This window comes from Plecotus auritus (genome assembly GCF_963455305.1).
Source record: "Plecotus auritus genome assembly, chromosome: 1".
Taxonomy (NCBI): domain Eukaryota; kingdom Metazoa; phylum Chordata; class Mammalia; order Chiroptera; family Vespertilionidae; genus Plecotus; species Plecotus auritus.
Genome location: NC_137770.1, coordinates 168,530,273 through 168,543,843, shown reverse-complemented (window position 1 = coordinate 168,543,843; position 13,571 = coordinate 168,530,273). Strand labels below are relative to the sequence as shown.

The window sequence follows — 13,571 nt, the reverse complement described above, 5'->3', positions numbered from 1 at the left end:
GCCCAAATTGGTTAAAATGTTTGGCCTGGTATTTCTCTTTATTTTGTTAATACGGTTTTCCCTTGCTCTGGGGATTAAAATCCTTTTCTCTTTAGCCCAATCACATTTGTCAAGGGAGGGCCTTTATGAAAAGGCTATTGTTTGAGGTCTTGAAGTGGAAATGATTAGTTCTGAAAATTCTTCCCTTAGTGGCATTTATAGCATTTTATAATTATTGAAGGCTGACTCAATATCTTCCCTCCAGAATGCTAAAGAATAATTTAAGCAACAGTTCAGACTTTAAAAATGAAGATGGCTCGGTCTTTTCACAGACTGAACACAATATTGTTGCAACTTACTTGATTATGGCAGGTATGGATGTTTAATTACTCCCTTAATAGTACTTTTACTTTCAAGTGGGTGAAGAAAAGCAGAGGATTTCAGCATAAGGCAGTAGAAAAAGCAAAGGTTTAGAGATAATGGTTCAAGTTTCATATGGTTAGCCAACCTCCTGAAATCACTTTTGCTTTCTGAGTTGGGATGCTCAAGTAAATGAGGGTGATGATAGTTGCACTGTTTCCTGGCTGTAAAGATCAAATAACAGAATGTCAGTGAGAGGATAAGTGAAAGCATTACTAATGGTTAATATTGTAAGTTACTTTGAATATTTATTTATTGGTTGATTTTAGAGAGAGGAAAAAAAAGGGAGAGAGAGAAACATGGAGTTGTTGTTCTACTTATTTATGCATTCATTGGTTGATTCTGTGTGCCCTGACGAGGGATCAAACCCACAACCTTGACATATTGGGACGACAATCTAACCATCTGAGCTGCCTGGCCAGGGCAACTTTGAATCTTGAAACACCATGTGAGAGCAGTGACATGGGGCTGAGAAAAGTTTTCTATAAAATTAATAATTCCTTTATAATCCATACATTTGGTTATTATGTTCTCAGGTATGATAAGTATTCTCAGCAACATAATAGTTCTGGGCATCTTCATTACGTACAAGGAACTCCGGACACCCACAAATGCAATTATCATTAACCTGGCTGTTACTGACATAGGGGTCAGTAGCATTGGCTATCCCATGTCTGCTGCTTCAGATCTGCATGGAAGTTGGAAATTTGGATATGCGGGATGCCAGGTATTGTAAATCTTTAAAATTAAAGTTAAATAAAGTAGATTAAAGTAATATAAGTTTAAATGTCTAAAAAAACCCCATGGGTTTTAATCAAATAAGATCATATAGATAATAGGTATAGTGCTCTTTTTGAGAACAGTTTCACGAGTACTGGAAAATGTATTCTTTAACCAGAGAAATGAAATCGCTAGCCATAATTATATTAAAATTTTTTTTGCAACCAAAAAGAAAAAACCAAACTAACAAAAAATTAACATTCAACTAGACAAGAATAGTGAAAACGTGCGTATTCAAATGAAAACTTGCATATTGCAAGTTCAAAAAGGAATACCCTGCTTTCATTTGAAATAACAAATATTAATGATATAATATCTAAGTAATGTAGTTAAGCTACCTATCACATTATTGATTTTCTTTTACTGACAAGAAAATAAATTAATTTGTGTTAAGATAGTAGGCAAATAAGACTTTGCCTGATTTTTTAAGTTTGCCATTTTAAGCTATAAAATCATAAAGAGCAAAATAAGACTAATAGAGGATAATATCCATTTATGCATGAACCAGTTTTGTCAAATCTTAATGTTTTTCTTTTTTAAAAAAATCTGTATTGTTGACGGTATTACATTTGTCATCTTCCCTCCCCCCCACCAATGTTTTTCAATATGTACTTCAGGTTGTTTTTCTTTTTAAAGATAAACTTTATAGATATAGTTGGAGGTCATTGCATACCATCCCAATCTTATTCCATTCTCTCCCATGACTCCCATGAGTGTTTTAATCTTACGACATATTTATGTGTACATAAACTAAATACTATCTTAATGTTTTAAATTTTGTATTAATATATTGTTTGCATTATGCAACTTTCATTATTCAATATTTTTTAGTTTTAGCCATTTTATGAATACATGCCAACATATTTATTTCTCTATTATTGAACATTTATTCCCAATGCTTTTCTGTCATGAATGTTCTTACCCATGTCTCGACCTACAATACATGAGAGTCTCTTTAGATACATTGCTTAGGAGAGGTTGGTTGGGTTGTAGAGAATGATCATCTTCAACTTTATCAGATGCGGCCAAATTGCTCTCCAAAATGGTTGTGCCACTTACAAACTCCTGTTAGTCCACATTTTCCCCAACACTTGGGATTGTCAGACTTAAATTTTTACCATTTTGATGGGTGAAAATGGTGTCCATAGTTTTCACTTCTTTGAATACATAATGTGCTATACATTTTTTTATGTCACAAACATTCAGTTTCCTCTTTCATGAATAGCCTATTTTTCTGTTTTTAGTGTCTTTCCCCCTGTTTATACAGTATGCTGGTTAGAAGTTTTACTTTAAGTCTTAAAATTTTATTTTAATTAATGAAGTCTCAAAACACTTTCCATTGAACCAGTTACACTTTGACAATGGAAGATGTATTTTAAAATCAGTACAATACTAGAACATTTAATGTATTTATATTCTAGCATTGGGGTAAAAATGTAACTGTCTCTTGGGAGGTATAGAACAGTGGGTTCTTTACAATTTTGATTTTCAGATTTATGCTGGATTGAATATCTTTTTTGGAATGGCAAGTATTGGATTACTCACAGTTGTGGCCATGGATCGATACCTGACCATTTGCCATCCTGATGCGGGTACAGCACTTTTCTCAATGAATTCCTATCTTGCCTAAATACCACTTGACACACATTCACTTTAGAATGTAAATGGGTTGCAGTCATGATCAGCTTTGTTTCTCTAACATTGTTCAAAAGTTTAAATGGTGTCTTATTATACTTAGAATAACATCCAAATATCACAACCGCCTCCAAGGCCCTGCTACCCTTCTAGCTTTTGCTCGAGCCCTCTCATTTTGGGGTCCTGACCACTCCCTTTCCCACTCTGGGGTCTTTGCAGATGCTGCTTCCTCAGGTCTGGAAAACGCTTTTCTCTGCTTATCCTCCCAATGATCCTTTTATCCATTGGATAGGCTTTGAGTGAGCTGAAGTGTTCTATAAACAATCTACTTGAGAACAACTTTGAATAATCAGTTAAAACAAAGTGGAGCTATGAATTTCATTATGGGCAAATGAGGCTAATATTTCATATGTTTGTTCATAGGAAGAAGAATGACCACCCACACTTACATCAGCATGATTCTGGGAGCCTGGATCAATGGCCTCTTTTGGGCTTTGATGCCTGTCATAGGGTGGGCTAGTTATGCCCCAGACCCTACTGGGGCCACCTGTACCATAAACTGGCGTAAAAATGATGTGTAAGAGACACTTTCACACTTTATAATGAAGTGCTTCTAATGTAGACATTTTCTCACCCTTTTAAGTTTAAGCTCAGATCAAACGTTTTCCGTTCAGAGTGGCGAGGGCTTCCTTGGTGGTGGTGATGTGATTCCAAGCTTTGAATTATGCTTGTTTGCAAGTAAATGCCATTCAGCTCCCCCTGTCCCTTCCTCTCCCCGACGCCTACCCTGTCCCTTCTTCTCTCTTCTCTGGCGGAAAAGGGGATACAGAACACCCTTTTGATATTTGCACATTGGAAGGAGAATCTGGGAGGGATAATGGAGTGTCAGTATCACTAGGCCGCATGTAGCTCCGGCTTTCACCGAGGCTGGCCCCTTCCTATCTTTTCAAACTGACTTGGTGATAAAGTATCTTCAGAGAGTCATGCAGCAAAAGCACCATCACTGCAAGAATTTGCTTGCTAGTTGTTGATGTTTTTCTCTACTTACCAGGGAAAAGATGATGATTTAGCTTGTTAAAGAAGGTGACATATCACTCAGAAAAACAAATAGAAAATTTCTAACTCTCAAACTACATCTAATTCAAAATCTCTGTACAGAGTTGACAAGTGAATATTTTGAGTCTTTAGGGTGATACTTTCTCTGTTACAACCATTCCACTCTGCCTGTGAAGCAGTCATAGACAGTATCTAAATGCATGTGGTCCCAACCCCTAGTCTAAATGGGCTAAAAGTCAAGTATACATTCTAAGCCATATAATGATATAGTGGCTGCTGGATGGTACCAGTATTATCTATCTTACCTAACAATAGACAAACATGTAAATTGACCGTACCTTTGCTATGCCCATAGCCAATCAGAGTGAGTATGTAAATTAACCCAACAAAGATGGCGGTTAATTCGCATACATAGGCGCCCAGTGCCTGGGTCCTGGGAACATCCTGGCACCCAGGTCACTCTGAGGTAGGCCCCGCATGGGCCCTGAGCAGCCTGGGAAGGGCCTGAGCCAGGGGGCTCCTGGGCAGGGCCAAGCCTGCGGTCAGAGCCGAGGGGGCGGGGGTGGAGCCAGCGGTTGGAGGGATCTGGGGGGCCCCTGCCAGGCCTAAAGCTTCGGCCAGAGGCTGCAGGCCTGGGCAGGCCTGGGCAGGGGCGGAGCCGGCTATCGGAGGGAGCTGGGGGTCCCCTGCCCAGGCCAAAAGCCTCTGCCAGAGGCTTTAGGCCTGGGCAGAGCCAGCGATTAGAGGGAGCTGGGGGTCCCCTGCCAAGGCCTAAAGCTTCGGCCAGAGGCTTTAGGCCTGGGCAGGGTTGGAGCCGGCAATCGGAGGGAGCTGGGGGCCCCCTGAGGCTTTCGGCCTGGGCAGGGGTGGAGCTGGCAATCAGAGGGAGCTGGGGGTCCCCTGCCCAGGCCTAAAGCTTCGGCCAGAGGCTTTAGGCCTGGGCAGGGCCCATCCGGTGATTGGTGTGAACTACAGAGGAAACACCTTTTCTGACTGCTCATTGGCTAAGCTTCCTGTATGCCACTGGTAATATTCTTAGTAACTTGGGTAATAAGAATCCAAAAAAGTGATCTAGGGTTTTTCCATCACACTTCTGGAGAAAAAAACGAAGGTCTACTGCTGGAGGGCTAAGAAATGTCATATCCTGCCCTAGCCGGTTTGGCTCAGTGGATAATGCCTCAGCCTGCCGACCGCAGGGTCCGGTTCGATTCTGATCAAGGGCATGTACCTAGGTTGCAGGCTCCTCCCTGGCCAAGGCCCAGGTCAGGGCTCATGCAGGAGGCAACCAATCAAAGTGTTCCTCTCACTTTGATGTTTTTCTCTGTCTTTCCCTTTCTCTTCCAGATTCTCTAAAAGTTAATGGAAACATATCCTTAGGTGAGGATTAAAAAAAAAAAAAAAAAAGAAAGAAATGTCATATCCTATGAAAGAGACATCTTGAAAATGCCTAAAGAAAGTTGTCATTTTTTTCATGGTGAAGGGACTGGAGTCCGTGTTGATGAAAACACCTTGGTGGCTGTGGTGGCTGGCAGTGGCTGCAGCAGCGGGGTGATGGGGCTGGTGCTTTCCCCTGATCAGCCTGGTTGCCTCCCTCTGGGGAGCGGGCCTAAGCTGTCAGTAAGACATCCCCTGAGGGTTCTCAGTATGTGAGAGGGGGCAAGTTGGGCTGAGGGATCCCTCACCCCCAGTGCACGAATTTCGTGCACCAGGTCCCTAGTCCTAATAATAAAAGCTCAGGGTTGTAATGACTGATCATGACCGAAGGCTGACCAACCGGAAGTCAGTCCTGCAGTCAGCGCTGGGTTGTCCTGGCGTCCTTCACAGCTGCTGCCACATGCTGTGGTATAAAACAGTGTGCAAGTGATCAGAAGGCAGGTGAGTGGTTAGGAGCCAGCGGTCCCAGATTGTGAGAGGGGTGTCCGACCGCCCTCTCACAATTTCTGGGGAGGCATGAGGGAAGAAACCGCCCTCAGAGCACAGAGGCACTGAGTCCTGGGTCGTCGCGGCAACGGCTGCACGAATTGCTTCAGCTCTGCCTGCAGGCTCCAATTGGTGCCCTTCACAGCCACTGCCACATGCTGTGGTATAAAACACAGTGTGCAAGTGATCAGAAGTGCAGGCACCACCTCCATGCCACCCCCCCACTTCCATCAGTCTCATCGGGCCTGAGGCACCCTCCCATTTCTCTCCAGGTCTTCACCAGGGCTGCTGATCAGCCCTGCCTTTCTGATCAGGCCCTGTTGATAGGCCCAGATTCACTGACTGGCATAGAAACTGACCAATCAGAACCAAATTGGCTGGCAGAGGAGGGCAGTTGGGGGCAACCAGGCTGGCAGGGGAGGGAAGTTGGGGGCAAGATCAGGCCAGCAAGGGAGGGCAGTTAGGGTTGATCAGGTAGGCAGAGGCAGTTAGGGGCAGTCAGGCAGTCAGGCAGAGAGGTTAGGGGCAATCAGGCAGGCAGACAGAGGGGTTAGGGGCAATCAGGCAGGCAGGTATGTGAGTGGATAGGAGCCAGCAGTCCCAGATTGTGAGAGGAGTGTCTGACTGCCGGTTTAGGCACGATCCCACAGGGCGGTCAGACATCCCGTATGGGGTCCCCAATTGGAGTGGGTGCAGGCTGGGCTGAGGGAACCCCGCCTCCATGCACGAATTTCATGCACTGGGCCTCTGGTATATATATAAAAGCCTAAGCGACTTTATGACTTGTCGACAGAACGATTGGTCTATTGGTCACTATGATGTGCACTGACCACTAGGGGGCAGATGATCAATGCAGGAGCTGCCCCCCTGGTGGTCAGTGTGCTCCCATAGCCAACCTCCCACGGTCCCTCCCCCCAGCCAGCCAGCCCCAATTGGGATTGGCTGAGACAGCCCCAATTGGCCCTGATCGCCGGCCAGGCCGAGGGACCACACTCATGCACAAATTCGTGCACTAGGCCTCTAGTTTCAAATAATTATCCTGTTTCCCTTCCCCAATTAAATAAGTAGTGATTTAGATTCCCTTTTCTTATTTTCAGATCTTTTGTTTCTTTCACAATGACAGTTATTGCGATAAATTTTATTGTGCCCTTGACTGTGATGTTTTACTGCTATTACCACGTCACCCGATCCATTAAATGTCATGCTACCAGTAACTGCACTGAGTACCTCAACAGAGATTGGGCAGATCAGGTAGATGTAACAAAGGTAAGACATTAAAATACTAAAATATTTTTGCAATCAAGCTTTTATACACATGTGGTCCCCTGGCCCCTGCAGTCACCTCTCCCACCCCCTTGATTCTTACTCTTTGGCTCTTTTGTCTGGTGTTTGCCTCCACATTGTTGAACAATGAGCTTATCTGTTGTTTTGGATATTTTTGTTTACCATTACCTCTTGGTTTCCTACTATGGACAATGAGAATTTATTTCTCTTACACCACCAATCTTTTCTATTCCCCCTCCCCCCCCCCCCACACCAACCTTTCTCTCTCCTCATCTTGTTTGGTTAGATGAAGACTCAATTTTACATTATTGTGATTCTCTACATTTTATTTATTGACTCTGTAGGAATCAATGATTTCTATTTTATTTGAAAAAATTTTTTATTTTTCAATTATAGTTGATGTACAACATTGTATTAGTTTCAGGTGCCCAATCCAGAGATTAGACATTTATATAACTTATGATTCATTTTTTTATAAAACATTTTTCTTGCCCTGGCCAGTGTTGCTCAGTTGGTTGGGCATTGTCCTGTCCACTGGAAAGGTTGCTGGTTTGATTCTCGGTTAGGTCACAGGTTTTGGGCTTGATCCCCAGTAGGGGGCAAACAGGAGGCAGCCAATTAATATTTCCCTCTCACAAAGATGCTTCTCTCTCTCTCTCTCTCTCTCTCTCTCTCTCTCTCTTTCCTTTGCTCTCTCTAAAAATCAATAAAAAAATCTTAAACACATACACACACACACAAACTTTTTTTCCCATGGAGTTAATAATTTATTTTTTCTTTCTCTTTCTCCCTCCTTTTCTCTCTTCCTTTCTTGTCCTTTTCCTACCTCCCCTGCTCTTTGCAGTTTTGTTTGCTTCCTGTTCTGTGTACCTGTCACTAATTCATCTCTAATGTCTCCACCAGCAGAGTCAATTTACTCAGTATATTTAAGTGCATCAGGGACTTTCTCCTTTTCTTGGAATTTTGCTTCTTGGCACTTCTGGGCCTCTTGCTCTGCTCTACATGGGCAGTTCTCTAAAACCATAGTCCCGAAAGCTGGCATCCTCGGGTCTCCTTCACCACCAGCTGGGAGTGCCGTTGGCCTCTCTCTTGGTTGGATCGCCTGTGTCTGGGTTGCCTGTCTTCCTTTTCCTTGGTTACTCCCCCTCATTTGGTGGAGCACATTCTCAAGAAGATTCCTGAGAAGGTTATCAGGAGGTAAATTTCAAAAGATTTTGCATGCCTGAAAATGTCTTAAAATCCTACTTCATATTGGATTGATTGTTTGATGGTATAAAAGTTTAAGTCGAAAAATGATTTTCAAAGAATTTTGAAGGCATGCTGTGTAGCCTCCTAACATCTGTGTTGCTATTGAGAAGGCTGACAGCATTCTGCTGACCCGGCCTTTGTAGCAATCTGTGTGTTATCTCTGGAAGCTGTAGGAGCATCTCTGTGTCTCCGGTTTTCTGGAAATTCATACTGATGTGCTTGGAGTGGCTCTTTATTCAGCCATGTGCTGGTGCTTGGTAAGTGCTTGGCAAGTGAAGATCCAGGTCCTGCCTTTAGGGAGTTCTTGTGTCATTTCTCTGGTGATCTCCCACCCTGCTTTGCATTCTCTGTTCTCTTTTCCTGAAACTTCTTTTATTTGAAAATTTAGTCTCCTGGGTTTATCTTCTAATTACTAAAACTTTTCTCTCCTACGTTATCCCTGTTTTGGGTTTATTTGCTTGCTTGTTTTGTTTGTTTTTGTTTCTATTTTTTTTAATATATTTTATTGATTTTTTACAGAGAGGAAGGGAGAGGGATAGAGAGCTAGAAACATCGATGAGAGAGTAACATCGATCAGCTGCCTCCTGCACACCCCCTACTGGGGATGTGCCCGCAACCAAGGTACATGCCCTTGACCGGAATCGAACCTGGGACCCTTGAGTCCTCAAGCCAACGCTCTATCAACTGAGCCAAACCGGTTAGGGCTTTGTTTCTATTTTTTGAGAGGTTTCCTCAACCTTGTCCAGGTCTGGGATTTGGTGAGGAGAGTGAGGCTCAAGCCTTGGGTGTAAAATTTAAGTAGGCCCCAAAAACTCAATAATAAGAAAAGTAGTTCATGCAGTACTAAAAAAATCAAAGTTAATGAAAAACTTAACTTTGCATTGAACATAATATCAAATTTTAAATAAAGATAGGATCTGACCCTGCATTTGCACGACTCACCTCATTGATCTTAACCTTTCTATTGCATTTAAAAATTTCTGCTCTTTTTTATATACAGCATAAAAACCATTGTTATAGATAAAGGAATTATTTTATACTTTACACTCTTTTAATAGCCTCTTCTTGTTTTATATCTTCTCTCACTTCTGTGATGTTATTATGCATATATTTCCGTTTTCCTTCTGTTCACATGTTTTTTGTTTCTCCTGATTTTCTGAACCATTTTGGACTCTGCCTGTGAGTTTGCGTGTTTCCTCAGTGTGTGGTGGTCAGTGATTGTCCTTGCGTGTTGAAAACGATTTACTAGAAAGCTGACTGTAGGCTCTGCATGGGCTCTTTTGTTGAAATGCTTCTTTGGGGGCTTTCTGGCAATCTGATTCTCTAGGCATTTTCTTCTGGGCTGGTCAGTTTCCAAGGAGAAGATTCTTTTATGTTCCTAGGTGGAACATACAAGTCTGTCAAGCTGTATGCTATGGCTCAGAGCATGAAGGGGACAGCATGCAGCACCCTTCTTTTCAATATAGCACTCCGACTCTCAGCTGAGCCCAGTGTCCCCAGTCCTGAGTTTCCCTGTTTGCCCCCTCCTATACTTCTGGGTGCTTCTGGGAGAGGACAGGCCTGAGTGCAGAGGGAATTCGAAAGTCTAGGTGCTTCTTTTTGCAGATTTCAGTGAGTTGTTTTAAATTCCATGGGCAGTCCCACCTTCATAGCTAGCTGTCACCACCAGTTCCTGAGACTTTCTGAGTTCCGGGCTATGTATTGATCTATATATGCCAGGAGTCCATAGCACAGCTCCTAGAAATGGGTTAGGAGGGGGTATAGATCTGCTTTTCATCAAAGCCAGCTTTTGTGTTCTCCCCTAGCACACCAAAAGAAAGGAGGCCTTCTTTACATTTGTGTCACCTTGTATCCTCACAAGCTCTTGCTATCATAGATGACTTCTTTATTTGCACATGAGCAAAGAGCAGCGCGCAGAGGGGTTCAGTTTTTCCTTTATGTCATCAACAATATAAACTTATTCAAATTCTAATCTAGATAATTTTATGCTATTTTAGATATATTAGCTAATTACATATTGTGTTTGGCAAATGCTGATTTCTTTTACAGATGTCTATGATAATGATATTCATGTTCCTGGTGGCGTGGTCCCCTTATTCGATTGTGTGCTTATGGGCTTCTTTTGGGGACCCAAAGAAGATTCCCCCGTCCATGGCCATCATTGCTCCACTGTTTGCAAAATCTTCTACATTCTACAACCCCTGTATTTATGTGGTTGCTAACAAAAAGTAAGTAATGCCTAAAATGCTTCTGAACAAAATAACAGATACAGAAAGAATGTTAAAAAGGCAATAGATAATATTGTAAGACTTCTGGGGAGGTGAGTGACAGAAACTCACTTTGAACTAGTGTAAAAGTTATTTGACTCATGCAACTGGAAACCTCAAATGCCTAGAGCTCCAGTTCTGTGACAGGTTCTTCCCACATGGAGGCAAGAAGGTCACAAGCAACCCAAAACCCAAGTTCTACCAGCTAAGCAGCTCCAAATTCGAGATTCATCTCACATGCTCCTTGGCAGAAAAACTTCTGGGAGGTAGGCTCAGCAAGTTCTTGTGGTTATCCCTCTCAAAATCCATGCAATTGGTATTTCAAAGAAAAGAGTGATTCTGTTACTAGAACATGGACAAGGTAAAGCAATGTTGGACTCCCTAAGTGGGGAGCATATATTTACTAGAAAGAAGACATACCATCAAATGCAAGATGAAAATCCAATGCTAACATGAAGGGCTTCTGGAGAGTATAGTCATTCAGGATAAGAAAGAAAGAACCCTACTCCCTTTGTCAGGGTTCTCAGTAAGGATTTCTTTCCTGTGTCCTCCCTGAGGTTATTTCGTTTTCTGTTGCTGCTGAAAGATGGAATGAACCAATCTACTGTGCTTAATATGTGACCAGAAAAATCTTAGTAGAGTTCAAGTAATTTGATGCTGGAATGCCAATGCTGCTTCTATTAAACCTATGTATTTATGCTCATGTTTGGGAGAGCAGCTTTAGTTACAGGTATGTGAAGAAACAGAAAAACTTTTAAGACCACATAAGAAGAATAAAGAACACTTTTAAAATTCAGAGCCTATTGGTAGTTCTTTTGAAAAGATCAGTCATTATCAAACTCCCTTTAATTTCAACTGACCTTGCTCAGAACAGATGCATGAAATGCATATCCTTAGTTCAAATAAATAAATTATTGCACTTGATATTAGAAACATCATTTAAACACATAATTATTGATTTTTACTAAATGTCTTCAATATTTATAATCAATGTCACAAAATTTGTCTTTAACTGTCCATATACTTTCTACATTTATAATGGTTCACAGCAGGAGATGTTAAAAAGTTGGAGATGTCAATTGGCAGTAGTGGCATCTTAGCCATATTTGAAAGTATTTTAAAACTAGAGGCCTGGTGCACGAAATCCGTGCACTTAGGGGAGTGGTCCCTCAGTCCAGCCTGCACCCTCTCACAGTCCAGGAGTCCTTGGGGGATGCCACTGCACTTGCCAGCCGTGAGCCTGGCTTCTGGCTGAGTGGCGCTCCCCCTGTGGGAGCACACTGACCACCAGGGGGCAGCTCCTGCATTGAGCATCTGCCTTCTGGAGGTCAGAGTGCATCATAGTAACTAGTCATTTCGCCATTTGGTTGATTTGCATATTAGCCTTTTATTATATAGGATTCCAAGCCATTATAGGATAATGCCAGCTTTCCCCCTTTTTATTGTAGGTTTCGGAGGGCGATGTTTGCCATGTTCAAATGTCAAACTCATCAAACTATGATCATGAGTTTTTTACCAATGGATGTACCTCAAACCCATTGACTTCTGGAAGAATCTGAAATAAGAGGAAAGCACACGTTATCAATATACTTCGTTTACTTTTTTTTTTTTTGCAATGTTTTAATTTTACCTAAAATATGATCATTTAGATCAAATGCAGACATACATTATTATCCTAATAGATTGAATTTCTTAAATGTAGTTTATATTTCTGTTTGTGCATTGGCTACTGTAGAGAATGCTTCTTTATTTTTTTATATAAAAACTTACTGCTCATCTCCTTTGATGAATCCAGGCACATGATTCTCTTTTTCCCTATCATGGCATGCAATACTCTGTACCGATGACCTGGTATCTTGCTTGGACCCTCCATTAGACCAGAAGTAGCTGCTATGTTAATGTGAAAAAATAATAATAATAGTTAATAAATAAATAATAATTAATTAGCTAATAATTACTGAAATGAGTTGTTAGCATTTCACAATTTTAAAATCTAAATGCAATTATTAACATACTACTTAACAAAAATGATCAGAGGACTATTAAATCCTACTGTTTCTAAATTACATACCAGTTATTGAATATATATTTTATACAGCAATATAATCTCTGTGCATGTTATTGTATAATCTGCTTTTTAATTATCATTTTTTTATATGTGCATTTCTATATATTTGCCACTAGAATTAAGTTTATTCAGAGTGGGGGTTTTTGTATGTTGTTTTATTTCCCTATCTTTTTTGTTTGTTTGAAATTTATTGTGGTAAGAACGTAACATGAGATCTACCCCCTCAACAAATGTTTAAGTGTATAATACAGTATAAGTACAACAGTGCACAATAGATCTCTAGAACTTATTCATCTTGCTTAACTGAAACTTTATGCCTGTTGATTAGCCGTATGTTTGTTCTTTGATGTGTCCTGAGCATGCACACCCGTTTTGCCTGGCACATAGTAGGCACTCAATAAATATTTGTTGAATGTTGAATAAATTTGTAGTCACATAATTGTCACTTTAAATAACTATTAAGCATAGCAGGATAATACACGATTGTTTAAATAGTGAACATTTAAAATCTGTAATATTTTAATTGAGCAAATTCTTCTGACTCTATTGTTTCTATATGCATCCTACTAGTTTTAAATAATATTTCCCATAGTATTCTTACTTTTATAAAATTGATTCTTTTAAAAGAGTTTTGGGTTTAAAAATGATGGATAGAACCACCTAATAGGAAGATTAAATGCTATATATATTTGTGATATATGTTACCTAAACCTTTGATTGTGCTTGTGGATTCTCCCCACCTTATGGGTGTTCAGGTAATTTTTTTAACTATTTGATTTACCTTTCTATTTTTTTGATAGAGCCTAACTTTGCTGAAAGACATACCAGTTCATCTTTAGCTATAGTTTGATGCCCATAATTTGGGAAACGAGCTTAGAATAAAACATATTCTTAAAGACAGATAGTAGCTTTTG

The 13,571-nt window shown here is 40.9% G+C and overlaps 1 protein-coding gene across 1 annotated transcript; it reads left to right on the top strand.

The window, feature by feature from the left end:
• Nucleotides 1-231: 231 nt before the first annotated feature.
• RRH (retinal pigment epithelium-derived rhodopsin homolog) lies at nucleotides 232-12,131 on the top strand (the record flags this gene model as incomplete). Its single annotated transcript, XM_080677736.1, has 7 exons — nucleotides 232-351; nucleotides 936-1,126; nucleotides 2,672-2,771; nucleotides 3,238-3,391; nucleotides 6,888-7,056; nucleotides 10,372-10,550; nucleotides 12,038-12,131. Exons 1-7 carry the CDS (start codon nucleotides 246-248, stop codon nucleotides 12,129-12,131), a joined length of 993 nt encoding a protein of 330 aa, XP_080533862.1. The 5' UTR covers nucleotides 232-245.
• Between the last annotated feature and the right edge of the window lie 1,440 nt (nucleotides 12,132-13,571).